Genomic DNA, 19480 nt, shown 5'->3' with positions numbered 1-19480 from the left:
CCTGGAGAATCCCATGGATGGAGGAGCCTGGAAGGCTGCAGTCCATGGGGTCGCTGAGGTTCAGGCATGACTTCACTTTCACTTTCACTTTTCACTTTCATGCATTGGAGAAGGAAATGGCAACCCACTCCTGTGTTCTTGCCTGGAGAATCCCAGGGACGGGGGAGCCTGGTGGGCTGCTGTCTATGGGGTCGCACAGAGTCGGACACAACTGAAGTGACTTAGCAGCAGCAGCAGAGCATTTAAAAATTGAGATTGGGTACTCAGTTTATTTGAAATTTACTTTTCTTGGTAAATTATCCAGAATCTGTTCTCAGTAAGATAATTCAAATCTACCACCAACTCACTCACATTTTCTCAAATGAACCCAAAGAAGAAAGAGGACTCAATTTTGTGTTCCCTGACTCTAAGTACAAGAGAACAAAAGTCAGCATGCTGGAGTCCTCTTTCATTGTTTTCCACTGAAATATCATTTGGTGTCTGTATACCTGCTTATGTGTATATATAATTTTTTTGAAAGTTATTTATGTTTGACTGCACTGGTCTTCTTTGCTGCATGTGGGCTGTCTCTGGTTGCAGTGAGTGGGGGCTACCCTCTAGTTGCAGTGTGTGGGTTTCTCACTGCAGCGGCTTCTCTTATTGTGGAGCATGGACTCTAGGGCATGAGCTCAGCAGTTGCAGTGCTGGGCTTCAGTAGCTGTGGCTTACAGCCTTAATTACCCCTTGGCAAGTAGAATCTTCCTGAATCAGGAACTGAACCTGTGTCTCCTGCATTGGCAGGCAGATTCTTAACCACTGGACCACGAGGGAAGTTCTGTGTATACGTCATTAAATCTGATATATATATGTCAGAGCTAGTGTGAGTTGCATTTTCGTTTGAAATAGGTGTCTGACTGAGAATCCCAGATTTAGTTTTAATTCCATAGGTAGAATAAGAAAAAAACCGGAGCACAAGAAGGTGTTCTGTCTGGAATTCTGGTTTTGTTGACAAGTACTTCATAGGAAAAGGTGATTTTTCCTTCTCCTCAGATCATTAATGTTGTTAACATTTTATAACAGGATACCAATGCTGATCCCCAAACTAAGGATTCTAAAGTATTTAAAATAAAAGGATCAAAAACAGATGGAGAAAAAGTGGAAAAAGCAAGTCGAGCTTCAAATGCCAGCTGTCTCAATGACAATGGGATGAGCCCCATCAAAATAGTGCCTTCAACAAGCCTCCGAGATTGCAGCAATGGCAGCGTGGACCAAACAAGAAATCCAGGCATGGCAATTCCCCCACTCACACACAATCATTCTGCAATAGCTCCCACTATTACTTCTGGAATGGGAACTATCTCAGGAATTCAGAGTTACAGGTATGAATTAGGAAAATAAGAACAAAATGTTCTTACATATTTACAAGCTGCAAATATTAATCAGTCCAACCACCTGCATTATTACTTTCAGACTTCTGGATACTATTCATTCTTTTTTTTAAAAATTATTTATTTATTTGGCTGTGTCAGGTCTTACTTGTAAAACACAGGATCTTTCATTGCAGTGCACAGACTCTCTAGTTGTGTCTCACCAGCTTTAGAGGGCACAGCTCAGTAGTTGAGGTGCACAGGCTTAGTTGCTCTGTGGTATGTGGGATCTTAGTCCCTGACTAGGAATTGAACCCAAGTCCCCTGCAATGCAAGGCAGATTCTTAACCACTAGACCACCAGGGAAGTCCCTGCTATTCCTTCCTGTCAGGCTGCTGTTTCAAAAGACTTCTTGGCCAGTGTGATGAAAATTATTAGTGTTTGATCAAAATGTTTACCGAGTCCTAAGAAAATAGAGTTGTATTATTTAAGGTGAAGAAACTCTATAGCTATTTAGTTTAATAACACAAAAAGAGGTTGTCATAATAAAAGAGATAACTGGTTTTGCATGTCTGCTGCTCCATGGTGTGGCTGTGGGCATTTAGTAGTACAGTTCAGTTCAGTTCAGTTCAGTCCCTCAGTCGTGTCTGACTCTGCAACCGCATGGCCTACAGCACGCCAGGCCTCCCTGTCCATTACCAACTCCCGGAATTTACTCAAACTCATGTCCATTGAGTCGGTGATGCCATCCAACCATCTCATCCTCTGTCGTCCTCTTCTCTTCTCACCTTCAATCTTTCCCAGCATCAGGGTCTTTTCAAATGAGTCAGCTCTTCGCATCAGGTGTCCAAAGTAGTGGAGTGTCAGCTTCAACATCAGTCCTTCCAATGAACAGTCAGGACTGATCTTCTTTAGGATGGACTGGTTGGATCTCCTTGCAGTCCAAGGGACTCTCAAGAGTCTTCTCCAACACCACAGTTCAAAAGCATCAACTCTTCAGCACTCAGCTTTCTTTATAGCCCATCTCTCACATCCGTACATGACTACTGGAAAAACCATAGCCTTGACTAGATGGACCTTTGTTGGCAAAGTAATGTCTCTGCTTTTTAACATGCTCTCTAGGTTGGTCATAACTTTCCTTCCAAGGAGTAAGCATCTTTCAATTTCATGGCTGCAGTCACCATATGCAGGGATTTTGGAGCCTCCCCAAAATAAAGTCAGCCACTGTTTCCTCTGTTTCCCCATCTATTTCCCATGAAGTGATGGGAATGGATGCCATGATCTTAGTTTTCTGAATGTTGAGCTTAAAGCCAACTTTCACTCTCCTCTTTCACTTTCATCAAGAGGCTCTTTAGTTCTTCTTCACTTTCTGCCATAATGATGGTGTCATCTGCATATCTAAGGTTATTGATTTCTCCCAGCAATCTTGATTTCAGCTTTTGCTTCATCCAGCCCAGCTCTGATGATATACTCTGCATATAAGTTAAATAAGCAGGGTGACAATATACAGCCTTGACGTACTCCTTTTCCTATTTGGAACCAGTCTGTTGTTCCATGTCCAGTTCTAACTGTTGCTTCCTGACCTGCATACAGATTTCTCAAGAGGCTGGTCAGGTGGTCTGGTATTCCCATCTCTTTCAGAATTTTCCACAGTTTGTTGTGATCCACACAGTCAAAGGCTTTGGCATAGTCAATAAAGAAGAAGTAGATGTTTTTCTGGAACTCTCTTGCCTTTTCGATGATCCAGCGGATATATTGGCAATTTGATCTCTGGTTCCTCTGCCTTTTCTAAAACCAGCTTGAACATCAGGAAGTTCACGGCTCACATATTGTTGAAGCTTGGCTTGGAGTATTACTTTCCTAGTGTGTGAGATGAGTGCAATTGATCAGTAGTTTGAGCATTCTTTGGCATTGCCTTTCTTAAGGATTGGAATGAAAAGAATAGGCAATAAATTCTGATTAAACTGCGTGTCACTTGGTGGTAAGTTTTTGTTCAGTCACTAAGTCGTGTCCAACTCTCTGCGACCCCAGGACTGCAGCACACCAGGCTTCCCTGTCCTTTACTGTCTCCTGGAGTTTGCTCAAATTCATGTCCATTCATGTCACTTGGTGTTGGGTCATTTAATTTTGTGCTTGAAAAAAATAATTACTGCTGATTCTAATGTAAATTTTTTTGTTGTTTTTGTTACAGAGTGGATGAGAAAACCAAGAAGTATTGTATTCCATTTGTTAAACCAAATAAACATTCTCCACCAGGAGCTTATAATATTAATGTGACCACATTGGTAAGTGAACTGTTCTCAGTGGTAGAAGAGCAAGCATTAGTCATTTCTAGATTTTATTAATATTAAACATGGTAGTGAAGAACTGAGAGTTTTGTTGGGAGACACATCATAATGTAGAAACTTAACTATGTATATATCATCCCAGCCCATCAAAGTCAAGTTTAAGTTTTATAAATCTAGAAATTTAAATGTAAGATGTTATTATTATATAGAATGGATAAGCAACAGTGCCCTACTATATAGCACAAGGAACTATATGTAATATCCTAAGATAAACCATAATGGAATGTATATATAACTGAATCATTTTCCTGTACAGCAGAAATTAAAACAACATTGTAAATCAACTATACTTCAGTCAAAAATATGTTATTAAAATGACATCTGCTTTAATTTTTTTCAGTAATCATAAATTTTTTTAACCTAATGTTTGGTGATCAGTACTTTTATAGAGTAGACGAAAAGGTAAATTATCTTGTCTTACCCAGATCAGATTTCTGGTAGAAATATTCTATTTATTCACTTAACATATTTATTATCTATTAAGCAGAAAACACTGGAGAAGAATAAGTTAATCTTTTTTTTCAAGGAGCTCGTGGTCTAGTAGAGAATAAACAAATTAAAACATAGTGTCAGATTGCAGTAGTGGAATCATGTCAAGGTTCAGAGGTCTTCTGAAGGTTTAGAGGAGTATTATCAGGCCAGAAGTCTTCTTCTTTTTTTTTTTTAATTTAAATTTATTTATTTATTATTTTACTTTACAATTCTGTATTGGTTTTGCCATACATTGACATGAATCCATCACAGGTGTACATGCATTCCCAAACCTGAACCCCCCTCCCACCCCCCTCCCCACAACATCTCTCTGGGTCAACATAATAAAAGCTATATATGACAAACCCACCGCAAACATTATCCTCAATGGTGAAAAATTGAAAGCATTTCCCCTAAAGTCAGAAGTCTTCTTTTAAAAGTTAAGTTGAATCATCGTTGCTCTTCCATTCAAAACCCTCTGTTGGCTTCTTATCTCTGAGAAAAACCCGAGTGCTTTCAGGGCCTTTTGACCCCTGAGTGATTTACCCTCGCCATCCCTCCATCCCACTCCTGGCTACTCTCATTTTGATCACTGCAGTCCCTCCAGCTTGATGGTGTTTAAGAATCTACCTGCTAATGCAGGAGACATAGGTTCAGTCCCTGGGTTGGAAGATCCCTGGGAGTAAGAAATGGTAACCCACTCCAGTATTCTTGCTTGGGAAATCCCATGGACAGAGGAGCCTGGGGGCTCATGGGTTTGCAAAAGAGTCAGCCATGACTTAACAACTAAACAAGTCCAATCACATTGATTTCCTTGCTATTCCTAGAACGTGGCTAGACACGCTCCCACATTTGGGTTTTTGCATTTGCCGTTTCTTCTCTTTTAGAGTGTCCTTACCCCAGATAATCCAAAGAATTTGCTTTCTCTCCTTCTTGACTTTGATGAAATCTTACTGTGAAGTCTTCTCAAATATTTTAACTAATTTTGTCTCCTATTATTTTCTCCCCTCCCCTTGTTTAATTCCTCACCCCTGATTACCTTACCCGACATCCTCTGTATTCTCTTGTTTATATAATGTCTTTCCCCGCTACCCCTTTCCCCGAATGGAAACTTCCCAGGAGGAATTTGCGCTTTCTTTGTTTTCATTACTGTTCTGCCCCACACCTTGAGTAGTGTCACATGCATTTAAACTGCTTAAGAAATGTGGTGAATGGATTCTTCTGCCAGGAACAGGGAGGTATGGATGTATATTTCCAAAGGAGTATTTTTCTCACAATTTTCCCTTCTCTACCTCTCTCATCATCCTCAGAGCTGAAAAGTATACCCTTCTTTTCCTATCTCTCATGATTGAGATATTGCATTTATTTTTCTTTTAACTATTCTTAGCCTATAATTTCTGTACCCATAGTACTTTCCTTTTTTTTTTTTTTCTTTTGCTATACTCTGCTCATTTATTTATGGACTTTTTGTGTGTTTTACATTCCTGATCTGCTTTGGAAGACTATTTTAATCAGCAAGGCTTCTCAAAGTAGCTGGCTCAACACCGTTTTGCTGCAATTGATATCAGGCTTCTTTCAGACATTACATAATCAATGCTGGCTGATAATTTTAGATCTCATTTCTGTTTATCTTCCTTTGGAGCAGGGACTCAAGAAAGGAGGTAAGGATTAGTGGGGAGAAGACCCATGGAGTCTTTTCTTAATGAAAATTAACAGAGGCAGAACTAAGCATACACCTTCTTCAACTTCTAGGTTGAATATCAGTACCCTTCTCCCATGCTTTGTACCCTGATTCTGAGATGTAGATAAGTATATTATTATAAACATCTCTTACGTATTTTAACTTGTCACTTTTTGAGTATACAAATCTAGTAGTTTGTACTCATTATTTTATTGTTTTTTACTTGTGGATAGTTTTTTTTTAAACTAATTATTTTATTTTATAGTTGATTTGAAACTTGAGGCTTAGCACTAATTCTATTAAAAGAGTAAATAGAAACATCCAAAATAAAGAAACTCAAAAGTTCACTACAGGACTTCAGAAGACTTTCTGGGAGGCAGAGTAGTTCACAGAATATTAAACTCAAGACATCTGGAACCTCAGGGGCTTAACACTGTCATTATAGTCTTTGTGTGTATATTTCACTGTTTATACATGTATGTGAATATACATGGACATACATATGATTTCATCATCTATATGTGTTTTTTTCCTTTTAGCAAATCATATAATATCTCTGTGTATCATCTGTTTTGAAAATGTGGAAAAGATTGTAGAGTTTCTGTTCTTCTTAAAGGAAACAGATTGGGAAAATGTCAGACTCACAAAGGTGCAGAATTGAAGCGCTACGGCTGTTCTTTATTATTTTCCCAGACTTTATAAAATATGATGAAATAGTACTAAGAAAGATTAGGAAAATAATTTGAATAATATTTTTATACTTTACCTTAATAAAATGTATTTCTAGGAAGATAATATCATTTGCTAATGCTGAGGAGCAAGACAAGGACAAATGTAAAAAAAACGAGTAACAAGATTACCATTGGGAAAGTGAAAAATGTGCTAGGCAATGTGATCTGTAACAAGATGAACTATTCACAATTCAGGTGTCAGTAACAACTATTTGCATAAAAGTCCAACAAGTGTCACAAGGCCTGACCTTGCTGGCCTGAAAGACCAGGACACTGATGCCCATCTTTTAACCTTGTGACACTTGCCAGACCCTTGGAGGGAGAAGGAGAAACTCAGCCACCAAGCACCCCACTTGTTAGCAATTTTAGTAAATTTAATTAGGAAGAGATTTGAAATAACTGGGTGAAGTTGTTTCATTTGTTATTAGTGTTCCTCAAACTTTATATTTTTCCAGCTTTTGAATTCCATAAATTTTAAGATATGAATATAGTAGTTATGAAAGGGGACAAGCTTACCTGGAAGCTAATTCATTTGTGTTAACCATTCTGATGATATTAGGTTGCTAGTGAAAAGAGCCTACTTCAGGCAAATAAGAAAAGAAGGGAATACTCAAAGACAGATGTCCGTTTGCCTGAACTAAATTATAATCATCTCCCTGAACTAAAAGCCCTGGAAGGCATCGGTATGTTTATAATGCTTTTACTATTTCAGCTCTTTTGTATACATTATTTAAATGTACGTTAAGTAAACTAACAATATTAAAAATTTTTAGTAACTTTACATATTTAAGTATGTGAAAATGGTAGACTTATGTACAATAACTACAGATTGAAGGACAGATATAGAATGTGAAAAACTAACAAAAATGTCTCATTTTCTCACTCTGTTTATGGTTATTTTTGTCTAGCTCGGAATTCCAGGCTAATAAAGAAAGAGAACAAAAATCTTTCAGAATCTCGAATTCCATCTCTGGCCACAATTGACTTGCACACCCCCAGTATCGCATTACAGCAGGTACAGAAATATTGTCCGCAGGTTTCATGGAACTTGGGTTTCTCTCATACTTTCTTTTGGGCTTACTGGGTGGCTCAGTGGTAAAGAATCTGCCTGCAATGCGGAAACTGCAGGAGACGTGGGTTCTATCCCTGGGTGGGGAAGATCCCCTGGAGGAGGGCATGGCAACCCACTTAATATTCCTGCCTGAGGAATCCTGTGGGCAGAGGAGCCTGGTGGGCAACAGTCCTTAGGGTTGCAAAGAGTCAGACACAACTGAAGTGACTTAGCACGCACACAGACTTCCTTTTAAAGTGTCATATGGAGAGTTTGCTTTTATTGATTGGGTAGGTTTATTAGTGGTATCTATAAAATTTGCATGTTAAATTTTATTTTATGATTCATTGCATTCAGTTCAGTTCAGTTCAGTTCAGTTGCTAAGTCGTGTCTGACTCTTTGCGACCCCATGAATCGCAGCACGCCAGGCCTCCCTGTCCATCACCAACTCCCGGAGTTCATTCAGACTCACGTCCATTGAGTCAGTGATGCCATCCAGCCATCTTATCCTCTGTCGTCCCCTTCTCCTCCTGCCCCCAATCCCTCCCAGCATCAGAGTCTTTTCCAGTGAGTCAACTCTTCACATGAGGTGGCCAAAGTATTGGAGTTTCAGCTTTAGCATCATTCCTTCCAAAGAAATCCCAGGGCTGATCTCCTTCAGAATGGACTGGTTGGATCTCCTTGCAGTCCAAGGGACTCTCAAGAGTCTTCTCCAACACCACAGTTCAAAAGCATCAATTCTTTGGCGCTCAGCCTCCTTCACAGTCCAACTCTCACATCCATACATGACCACAGGAAAAATGATAGCCTTGACTAGACGGACCTTAGTCGGCAAAGTAATGTCTCTGCTTTTGAATATGCTATCTAGGTTGGTCATAACTTTTCTTCCAAGGAGCAAGCATCTTTTAATTTCATGGCTGCAATCACCATCTGCAGTGATTTTGGAGCCCCCCCAAAATAATATCTGACACTGTTTCTACTGTTTCCCCATCTATTTCCCATGAAGTGATGGGACTGGATGCCATGATCTTCGTTTTCTGAATGTTGAGCTTTAAGCCAACTTTTTCATTCTCCTCTTTCACTTTCATCAAGAGGCTTTTTAGTTCCTCTTCACTTTCTGCCATAAGGGTGGTGTCATCTGCATATCTGAGGTTATTGATATTTCTCCCAGCACTTTTGATTCCAGCTTGTGTTTCTTCCAGTCCAGCATTTCTCAGGATGTACTCTGCATAGAAGTTAAATAAGCAGGGTGACAATATACAGCCTTGACGTACTCCTTTTCCTGTTTGGAACCAGTCTGTTGCTCCATGTCCAGTTCTAACTGTTGCTTCCTGACCTGCATATAGGTTTCTCAAGAGGCAGGTCAGGTGGTCTGGTATTCCCATCTCTTTCAGAATTTTCCACAGTTTATTGTGATCCACACAGTCAGAGGCTTTGGCATAGTCAATAAAGCAGAAATAGATGTTTTTCTGGAACTCTCTTGCTTTTTCCATGATCCAGCGAATGTTGGCAATTTGATCTCTGGTTCTTCTGCCTTTTCTAAAATCAGCTTGAACATCAGGAAGTTCATGGTTCATGTACTGCTGAAGCCTGGCTTGGAGAATTTTGAGCATTACTTTACTAGCATGTGAGATGAGTGCAATTGTGCGGTAGTTTGAGCATTCTTTGGCATTGCCTTTCTTTGGGATTGGAATGAAAACTGACCTTTTCCAGTCCTGTGTCCACTGCTGAGTTTTCCAAATTTGCTGGCATATTGAGTGCAACACTTTCACAGCATCATCTTTCAGGATTTGAAATAGCTCCACTGGAATTCCATCACCTCCACTAGCTTTGTTCGTAGTGATGCTTTCTAAGGCCCACTTGACTTCACATTCCAGGATGTCTGGCTTTAGGTGAATGATCACACCATTGTGATAATCCAGGTCGTGAAGATCTTTTTTGTACAGTTCTTCTGTGTATTCTTGCCACCTCTTCTTAATATCGTCTGCTTCTGTTAGGTCCATACCATTTCTGTCCTTTATCGAGCCCATCTTTGCATGAAATCTTCCCTTGGTATCTCTAATTTTCTTGAAGAGATCTCTAGTCTTTCCCATTTTGTTGTTTTCCTCGATTTCTTTGCATTGATTGCTGAAGAAAGCTTTCTTATCTCTTCTTGCTATTCTTTGGAACTCTGCATTCAGATGCTTATATCTTTCCTTTTCTCCTTTGCTTTTCACCTCTCTTCACAGCTATTTGCAAGGCCTCCCCAGACAGCCATTTTGCTTTTTTGCATTTCTTTTCCATGAGGATGGTCTTGATCCCTGTCTCCTGTACATTGTCACGAAACTCGTTCCATAGTTCATCAGGCACTCTATCTATCAGATCTAGGCCCTTAAATCTATTTCTCACTTCCTCTGTATAATCATAAGGGATTTGATTTAGGTCATACCTGAATGGTCTAGCGGTTTTCCCTACTTTCTTCAATTTGAGTCTGAATTTGGTAATAAGGAGTTCATGATCTGAGCCACAGTCAGCTCCAGGTCTTGTTTTTGTTGACTGTATAGAGCTTCTCCATCTTTGGCTGCAAAGAATATAATCAGTCTGATTTCGGTGTTGACCATCTGGTGATGTCCATGTGTAGAGTCTTCTCTTGTGTTGTTGGAAGAGGGTGTTTGCTATGACCAATGCATTTTCTTGGCAAAACTCTGTTAGTCTTTGCCCTGCTTCATTCCACATTCCAAATCCAAATTTGCCTGTTACTCCAGGTGTTTCTTGACTTCCCACTTTTGCATTCCAGTCCCCTATAATGAAAAGGACATCTTTTTTAGGTGTTAGATCTAAAAGGTCTTGTAGATCTTCAAAGAACCATTCAACTTCAGCTTCTTCAGCGTTACTGGTTGGGGCATAGACTTGGATTACCGTGATATTGAATGGTTTGCCTTGGAGACAAACAAAGATCATTCTGTTGACTCTTTTGTTGACCATGATGGCTACTCCATTTCTTCTGAGGGATTCCTGCCCGCAGTAGTAGATATAATGGTCATCAGAGTTAAATTCACCCATTCCAGTCCATTTTAGTTCGCTGATTCCTAGAATGTTGACATTCACTCTTGCCATCTCTTGTTTGACCACTTCCAATTTGCCTTGATTCATGGACCTGACATTCCAGGTTCCTATGCAATATTGGTCCTTACAGCATCGAACCTTGCTTCTATCACCAGTCACATCCACAGCTGGGTATTGTTTTTGCTTTGGCTCCATCCCTTCATTCTTTCTGGAGTTATTTCTCCACTGATCTCCAGTAGCATATTGGGCACCTACTGACCTGGGGATCATTTTGCCTTTTCATACTGTTCATGGGGTTCTCAAGGCAAGAATACTGAAGTGGTTTGCCATTCTCTTCTCGGGTTGGACCACATTCTGTCAGAGCTCTCCACCATGACCCGCCCGTCCTGGGTTGCCCCTCGGGCATGGCTTAGTTTCATTGAGTTAGACAAGACTGTGGTCCTAGTGTGATTGGATTGACTAGTTTTCTGTGATTATGGTTTCAGTGTGTCTGCCCTCTGATGCCCTCTTGCAACACCTACCATCTTACTTGGGTTTCTCTTACCTTGGGCATGGGGTATCTCTTCACGGGTGCTCCAGCTAAGCGCAGCCACTGCTCCTTACCTTGGACGAGGGGTATGTCCTCACAGCCGCCCTTCCTGACCTTCAACGTGGGATGGCTCCTCTAGGCCCTCCTGCGCCTGCGCAGCCACCACTCCTTGGAGGTGGGGTTGCTCCTCCTGGCCACTGCCCCTGGCCTCGGGCGCCGCCCCTGGCCTCAGAAGTGGGGTGGCTCCTCCCGGCTGCTGCCCCCGGCCTCGGCGGGGTAGCTCCTCTCAGCTGTCGCCCCTGGCCTCGGACTCGGGGTAGCTCCTCTCGGCCGCTGCCCCGACCTCAGACGCAGGGTAGCTCCTCTCGGCCGCTGCCCCTGACCTCGGACTCGGGGTAGCTCCTCTCGGCCGCTGCCCCTGACCTCAGACGCAGGGTAGCTCCTCTCGGCCGCTGCCCCTGACCTCAGACGCAGGGTAGCTCCTCTCGGCCGCCGCCCCTGACCTCGGACTCGGGGTAGCTCCTCTCGGCCGCCGCCCCTGACCTCGGACTCGGGGCAGCTCCTCTCGGCCGCCGCCCCTGACCTCAGACGCAGGGTAGCTCCTCTCGGCCGTTCCTGCGCCATTGCAGCCTGGCCCTCTAGGCCGCTGCCCTTGAGCTCGGATGTGGGGTAACTCCGCTTGGCCGCCACCCTTCGGGCATGGCGTCCTCCCGGCTTCTACCCCTGACCTCGGACATGGTGTAGCTCCTCTCAGCCGCGCTTAGTGTGCCAGCTGCAGTACAGACACATTTATACTTGTTTTGTCTTTCTGATACATTGTCCCTTTTATCATTTTGAAGTGTCTCACTTTATCTCTCTTGGTGCTCTGTGCCTCAAAGTCTATTTTATCTGAGATTAAAATAGTCACTTCAGCCTGTGTGCGTGCTAAGTCACTTCAGTCACGGCTGACTCTGTGCAACCCCGTGGACTGTAGCCCACCAGGCTCTTCTGTCCGTGGGGTTCTCCAGGCAAGAATGCTGGAGTGGGTTGCTGTGCCCTCCTCCAGGGGGTCGTCCTGACCCAGGGATCTAACCCATGTCTTGTATCTGCTGCACTGGCAGATGGGCTCTTTACCACTAGTGCTGCCTGGGAAGCCTTCACTCCAGTGTACTTACAGTTATTTGTCTCCATAGTGTATCTTTCTATCAGTACTTTCATTTACTTTCAGCTTATCTGGTTTTTATGTTTAAAGTGTTTTTTTTGCCAACAGCAGATAAATTAGGGTCTTCCTTTGTATCCATTCTGTCAATTCTGATTCTTTTAATTGGAACGTCTGTTTGTTTTCTATTTCTTCTAACAAGTTACTACCAATTTAAAACAATCTCCATTTGTTCAACTTCACAATTTCCATAGGTCAGAAGTCAAGGTATGGCTGCTGGTCTCCTTAAGAGTCTCATAGGCTGAAATTAAGATGTCAGCAGGGCTGCGTTTCTCTCTGGAGGCTCTAGGGGGGGAATCCGTTTCCAGGCTCATTCAAGTAGTTGGCAGCATCTAGTTCCATGTGGTTGTGGGGCTGATGTCCCGTTTCCTTTCTGACTGACACATGGGGGGTTGTTCTCGGCTTCTAGAGGCCATTCACATGGCTTGTGGCCTAATTCCCAGCCCCCAAAACCAGCAACTGTGGTTGAAAATTTTCTTACTCCTTTGACTCACTCTTACCTCATCTGCCTCACCTCTCATGACATTCTTCCGCTTTTAAGGGCACATGTGATTCTTTGGGCGCACCGGGATAATCTCTCTGAGGGTCAGCTGAATTACTAAATTAATTTCATGTGCAAAGTTCTTTCACAGAAGTAGCTAAGTGAGTTCAATTGACTAACCAGGGACAGATATCTCAGGGGAATATCTTTAGAATCCTTCCTACCACTGAATATTTAGGCCAGTTACATTAATGTGATTATTCAAGTGTCTGGATCTAGCACTATCTTTTTATTAGTTGTTTTTTGTTCCTCTGTTTTCCCTTTCCAGTCTTATTTTGTATTTAAGTATTTTTAGTACTGGCTCTTTGGTGATAATCTCTGCATTATTTTTTTAATGAATTCTCTAGGGATTACAATGTATGTAACTAATTTTTTTGTAGTGTACTTAGAACAAGTATTGTATCACTTATAAAACGTAGAATCTTTGAAAACCTATTTCTCTTCTCCACACCTAAACTTTATCTTAGAGTTAGCATATGTATTTTATTCATATACATAGAAAGCCTCACTACACTGTTATCTTTTTGCTAAAATAATCATAAGTATTTTAAGCAGTTTGTGCAAAAAAAGAGTAGTTTTCTATGTTTACCTAGCTACTGACTTTTAATGTTGTTCTTCCTTCTTTCTTAAAGATTACAGTTTTAATTTCTGATATTATTTTCCTTCTGTCTGGAAAACCTCCTGTAATGCTTTTTACTGAGTAGGTATGATAATGACAAACTTACTTTTCTTTCATTTGGAGATGACATTATTGTTTTGCCTTCTTTCCTGAAATATATTTTCACTGGATATAGAGCATGAGTTGGTAGATTTAAAAAAAATTTTTTTTTTCTCTCAGCACTATAAAGATAATTATTTCTCTGTCTTCTAGTCACTACAGTTTCTGGTGGGAAATAATCAGGTATTTGAATTGTTCCTCTATATGTAGTGTTTCATTTTTCTCTAGCTGCTTTCAATATCTAATCTTTGTCTTTTGTGTTCATTAGCTTGAATATCTTATGTTTGGGCATAGTTCTCTTTGAGTGTATCCTTCTGAAATTTGCTGAGCTTTTTGAATCTGCAAACTGATCTCTGTTACCAAATTTGGCAAGTTTTGGACATTATTTCTTCAAATATTTTTTCCTGCCATAATTTCTTTCTTTTCTCTTTATGAAATTCCAGTGACTTATATGGTAGACCTTTTGGTAGGGTTTTTATTTTATTTTTTTTTACAGGTTCCTGAGGCTTTTTACCTTCTTCAATCTTTTTTTCTGTTTTTCAGATTGAGTAATTTCTACTGATCTATCTTGCACTTCCTCTCTACTCTGATAGCAGGGCTTGCCCTTTGGGCAAAGTCACAGTGGGGAAAAACAAACAAAACTGGAAACTTACTCCCACACGAAGGGTTGTATCTCCAAGTTTTGACTCTTGTCCTTCATCCTCAGTTTTTTTTTTTTTTGTATTTTTTCCCAAATGGTTTTGATTTGTTTATTTTGTTGATAGGTAGTAAACATGCGTTACAGCAGGTTTACATTGCCCTGGCACATCAGAAGTATCATTTAGCATATATATCAACAACAAGGTCAAAGAGTAAGATGAAGCCCTTACTTCATCTTTTTCTGTATAAGCAGCTTGAGCTATTCATATGAATAGTTAACCCTGATCATCTGATGTTTGAACAAGAATTGGGATTTGGGGAAAGTAGGACTTTGGCAATTACTGAGAATCTATTATGCTCAATTATTAACTTCTAGGTATCAAAATCTCCCCTGTCAGATGATTCAGAGGCTGATTTTCCTCCCGTGGAACACCACCAGCACTGAGTGTCCTGTTGATTCTGAATTGGGTAGGTCTGGTTTCTCACACTTGGAGCTGTGTTAACCTTCATGGGAAATGTTTTGTGTTGATAGCTTGCTAAAGCTACAGATTTTCAGCCAAAATATCCTTCCATGTTTGGCTCTGTGGGAACTCCTGATAGACAAAGAATTGTACCACTTAAAAAAACAGGAGTAGCATTTGTCTCTGGGATGAAATCCTTTTTCATAGAGTTTACATCTCTTGCTTTTAAACTAATCTGCTGTATTTCATTGGATACAGTAATGTGAACTTAGGGTTACAAGTGCTCCAGGAGGATATGGACTTATGTCTCTTATTAGTCATATGCCCTTTGGGCTTGTAAAACAAGAAAGAGTAAATGATTGCTAGATAATCTTTTTCCTAATAAAGAGGTATCAGCACTAAACCCAGTTATTGCTTTCCTTTTAAATAGAACTTTTTAACGCTAAAACCTTCTCCCCCTCCAAACCAGACCTTTTGGGGGTGATACTTTTCTATGAGAGTTCACACAAGTCATTCAAAATTGAGTATCTCATTAACTCTGTGAAATGTATTGGTAATAAAATCCCACATTCTCATAACGGTGTTGTTGGAATTAATCTTTCAACCTCCACAAAGTATTTTGAATGTCTATGACACAAAATGTGAATTTACTGTGACATGAACAAATTTTAAATTATAATTTCTCATTTTTAGAGGTCCTTTCCAAGGCCCTAGTGGAAGTCATTGCAATGCATTCATTATATATACTGTGTAAACTTCAAGCTCTCTTAAAACTTGGATCTGTTCTGTCAAAATTAGTCATTATTTATATAAAAAGTGGATTGCTACACATGATAGTTTTGGTGAGTAATTATCCTGAAGACTGTCTTTAAAATCTTGTTTTTGATATGCATGGTTTTCTTAGACCATGTAATACCTACCAAGACTATCAATATATACAGGGTAAGAAAACAAGAGAGGTAGAAATCAATTTCTAGAAGGAATTTATATAAACTATTGGGTGGTGTATATCCCCCTTTGCTTTTAGATGCTGCTATGGTAACTGAGATAACACTCTTGTGCAACAGAATTCTAGAAGCAGAGATTCATGGCTTTGAGCATTGACTTCTGAACTGCCTGCATTTTCTGAGAGAGGCCTTGCAGCAGAAGAAAAGACATCATCCATGTGTTTCACAGGAAGATTGAAAAACTGTTATCCCCTCACCTTTCAAGTCTGTTGATGCTATTTCAAGATATATCAAATGAAAGAATAGTGATAGGGTTCTTATTATATGAATGTGTACTTAATATTAGTAGATTGTGTATTTAAAGTGAGTAAAAAAAGAGAGAGAGAGAAGCATTTAAAAGGTTTTGTTATTTATGCGTTGAATCTTGTGTGTTATCTGTATAAATGTGTACATTTATTTGAAAGTGAGTTCAGTGGAGGTAGATGATCAAAACTAGGATCAATTGAAGAAAACGAAAAAAAAAAAGATCAAAAAGAGATCTTGTTTCCTTTACTCAAACTTAATTATAAAATATTTAAAAATCTTGCTTGTTTCTATGCTTTATGGAGAAAAGTAACTACTCTCTATGGATAGAAGTGTATCTTTGGTTTCTGTGATTATTGTTAATGTTTGATCAGTGTTATTGTGGGAATTTGGCCTCTCTGCTGATCTTCTAAGAACCACACTAAAGCAAATTTTGCAAAGAAACCTTTATTTCTAATAACTTAGTGTGGTTCTGGCATTGGATAGTCCTCTGTTTTGTAAGATTCTAGTGCTAATGTTCCTGTGTGTAGGAATGAGATTGAAATGAGTGGTGAAGAAGAATTTTGTTAAGTTTACCTTGAAGCTGAGTACTGTGCTTCTCATTTGAAAAAAAAGAGGTAACCATACAGAGTTTGAGGGCTGAAACTGCGTTATGCCAGTCGACTCAGGCTGATTACTCTTTTCTGGGCCAGTGTCTATGAAACTCCCCAGTTGGAAATGCTTTAGGGAGGGAATGTCCACCGTTAGGACTTCACTCTTGTCCCACTGATAGTTTGAAGGTGACATTAGGCAGAACCTAGAGATGTTCCTCTCTCCTTGTTTCCTCAGATACTTAGGCCTTCCCCCAAACTTTTTATCAAGGTGCAAAATCATTTACCATCAGCCCATACATCTTTTCTAGTGCACTGGTCCAAACTTAGGTGGTAATGTTAAACCAATTGGACTGTAGGTTTTTGGTTTCTGGGTTGTAAGTCATGCTCTGCATTTAGAGAATGGTTGTTAAGGGGACCAGAATTTGTGTGGACACTTTTTTTTTTGCCTTAACCAATTAACAACGTGTTGTTTTTTTCCAAAAGGCATTGGCTAGAACTTAACTCCCAAATTTAACTAGCACTTTTCTCTATTACTCTAAGGAGCTTAATATTGAAATTCTGACCTTAGATATTTGGGCTTCAAAAGAGTAGGACATTCCAGAGGAGGCAAAATAAGAGGCTCCAATGTGGAGTCTATCCGTGGTTCAACTAAAATTTGGTCTTGATTCTGAAGTTCTATTTTTAACCTCTGACCAGGTATTTGACTAGATTGTTATGGCTAACATGTTGAACAAAATTTGTGTATAAGTACTAATTGGCTTCACATTAAAATATTATTTATTTTTACTTTGAAAAATATTGCCAAGAGACTCTATAGCATTGAAAGAAGATGATACTTAAAAAGCCAAGTGTTTCTCTAGTTTATTTCTATGTTATTTTAATTTATAGATCAGTGTGAAAATATCATCTCATTGTCTAAGGATCTAAGATCAGTAACCTTCTCATTTCTATATTTGCTTTCGGGCAGTTTTTTTTGTTTGTTAAAACATATTGTGAACTTCAGAGTTAAGGAATTAAAAATGATTCACTGTAAGTCCAGGTTGAGACTTGAGGATCTTATCTGGTTAGAACTTGCAGAACTACTTGAAAAAGAAGATTTTGCAAATTGGGGCCATAGATACTGAACCAAAATAATCCCCCTTTTCAGTTTGAGGTTACTTTACTTTTTCTCACCTACAAGGATATGATTGAGCCAATTACTAATAGAAAATATATGTATGTACTGGTGGGGGAAATGGGCTTGCTGTGTGTATGTGTTTTAAAATTAATAAATATTATATCTTACTGAGTTCCATCTATGGTTTTTGCTTGATTTTTATTTGAGACCATGAATAATGCATGCAGCACTCTATCGTTTTAACAAATAAGTTTGAAATAATCTGTTCATTTTCTTTGCAAAATTTAGGAACCGGGGTAGCAGGTTAATTTTCTTGTACAGCCAGTGATACAAGCAGCCTGGTCCTGTCTTGTCCTTTACTTGTCTTGTAAAGATGACCTGGTAAAAACTGGGACAAACTCAATCTTAGAACCTGGTTCTTTTGATTGAGAATACCTTGCTTGGTTAGGATAGCTAACATCCTATAGAAATGGGGACACAGAAGACGCGTCTTCTCTTGTGACTCTCTCATCATGGGTTCCTTCACTTTAGTTTTGCTACAAGGCTGATTCTATAATAAATTATGTGTTACACTAGATGGGAAAATGTGCTTGACTTGTTTTCTAAGCCCTGCTTCCTATGACCGAACCATTGGCAGGAATTAGAGACCTCAGCATCACTGCTTTTCAGGTTTTAAGGCTGGTCCTAGAAAATTGGACTAAATGGATTTTTTCCCCATTGTTTTGTGTTGTGTTTTAGGAACTTCCCTGGTCGCTCAGATGGTAAAGCGTCTGCCTACAATGCGGGAGACCCAGATTCAATCCCTGGGTTGGGAAGATCCCCTGGAGAAGGATATGGCAATCCACTCCAGTACTATTGCCTGGAAAATCCCATAGACAGAGGAGCCTGGTCGGCTACAGTCCCTAGGTTTGCAAAGAGTCGGACACGACTGACTTCACTTTCTTCATGGGCCCTTAACACTCCTCCATGTGAATGAAAAAGTATGTTCTCACATTATGTTTTAAAAGGTCTTATTTTCTCTCTTTGTAGCTTCAGACATGAAGTAACTTGAAAGTGTAATTACCATGTTGTTTAGTCGCCAAGTGGTCTCTGACTCTTTTGCCACCCCGTGGGCTGTAGCCTTCCAGGCTCCTCTGTCCATGGGATTTCCCAGACAAGAATACTGCAGTGGGTTGCCATTTCCTTCTCCAGGGGATCTTCTTGACCCATGGATAGAACCCAAGTCTCCTGCATTAGCAAGCAAATTCTTTACCACTGAGCCACCAGAAAAGCTCATAATTATGATAAAGCTTATCTGTTTCTTAACATGTCTTTCTGAGAAGTGCCTTACCACAAATCACTTGTCATCACTCGTAAGTAACTTGTGATTTAGAGCTTGGTGTTTGTAGATATTTTGGATATTATTATTGTGGATATTTGTGATGTTATTATATACTGAGAAACTGAAAACAAAACAAAAACTCACCCACAAAAATGTTTTCCTTTGCTTTCAGTGAAATTTTATTTCCCTCCATTGCATAGTCTTATTTAATCTCTTCTTGTTCTACTTTGGCGTGTAGGATCATCTCCTGTAGAAGTGAGGAAGGCTGTAGCCAAATTTCGGAAACAGTGTTATTGGTTAACATGAATTAAATGAGGAGTCAGGAAAATGGAACCAAAATATTTCAATTGAGCATGTTTTCTTCTCCCTATAGTAGAGTAGGATCTCAAATCAGTCGAGAGAACGGGCTTTTGTATCAGTTTATCTCCATTTAGCCATCT

General features: G+C 39.9%; 1 protein-coding gene across 1 annotated transcript in view; it reads left to right on the top strand.

Moving 5' to 3' along the window:
• Positions 1-19197, top strand: part of CDKL2 (cyclin dependent kinase like 2) — a 45328-nt gene extending 26131 nt beyond the window's left edge. Inside the window, exons 9-14 of the mRNA XM_040237082.1 lie at positions 1060-1358; positions 3538-3631; positions 7137-7260; positions 7486-7592; positions 14675-14766; positions 15787-19197. Coding sequence (XP_040093016.1) covers positions 1060-1358; positions 3538-3631; positions 7137-7260; positions 7486-7592; positions 14675-14743 — 693 coding nt within the window. The 3' untranslated portion in view covers positions 14744-14766; positions 15787-19197. The remainder of the gene's footprint in view (positions 1-1059; positions 1359-3537; positions 3632-7136; positions 7261-7485; positions 7593-14674; positions 14767-15786) is intronic.
• The last annotated feature ends 283 nt before the right edge of the window (positions 19198-19480 follow it).

Source organism: Oryx dammah, unplaced genomic scaffold (assembly GCF_014754425.2).
Source record: "Oryx dammah isolate SB20612 unplaced genomic scaffold, SCBI_Odam_1.1 HiC_scaffold_3, whole genome shotgun sequence".
Taxonomy (NCBI): Eukaryota; Metazoa; Chordata; class Mammalia; order Artiodactyla; family Bovidae; genus Oryx; species Oryx dammah.
The sequence above is the reverse complement of the archived record's forward strand: the minus strand, read 5'-3'. Positions and strand labels throughout refer to the sequence as shown.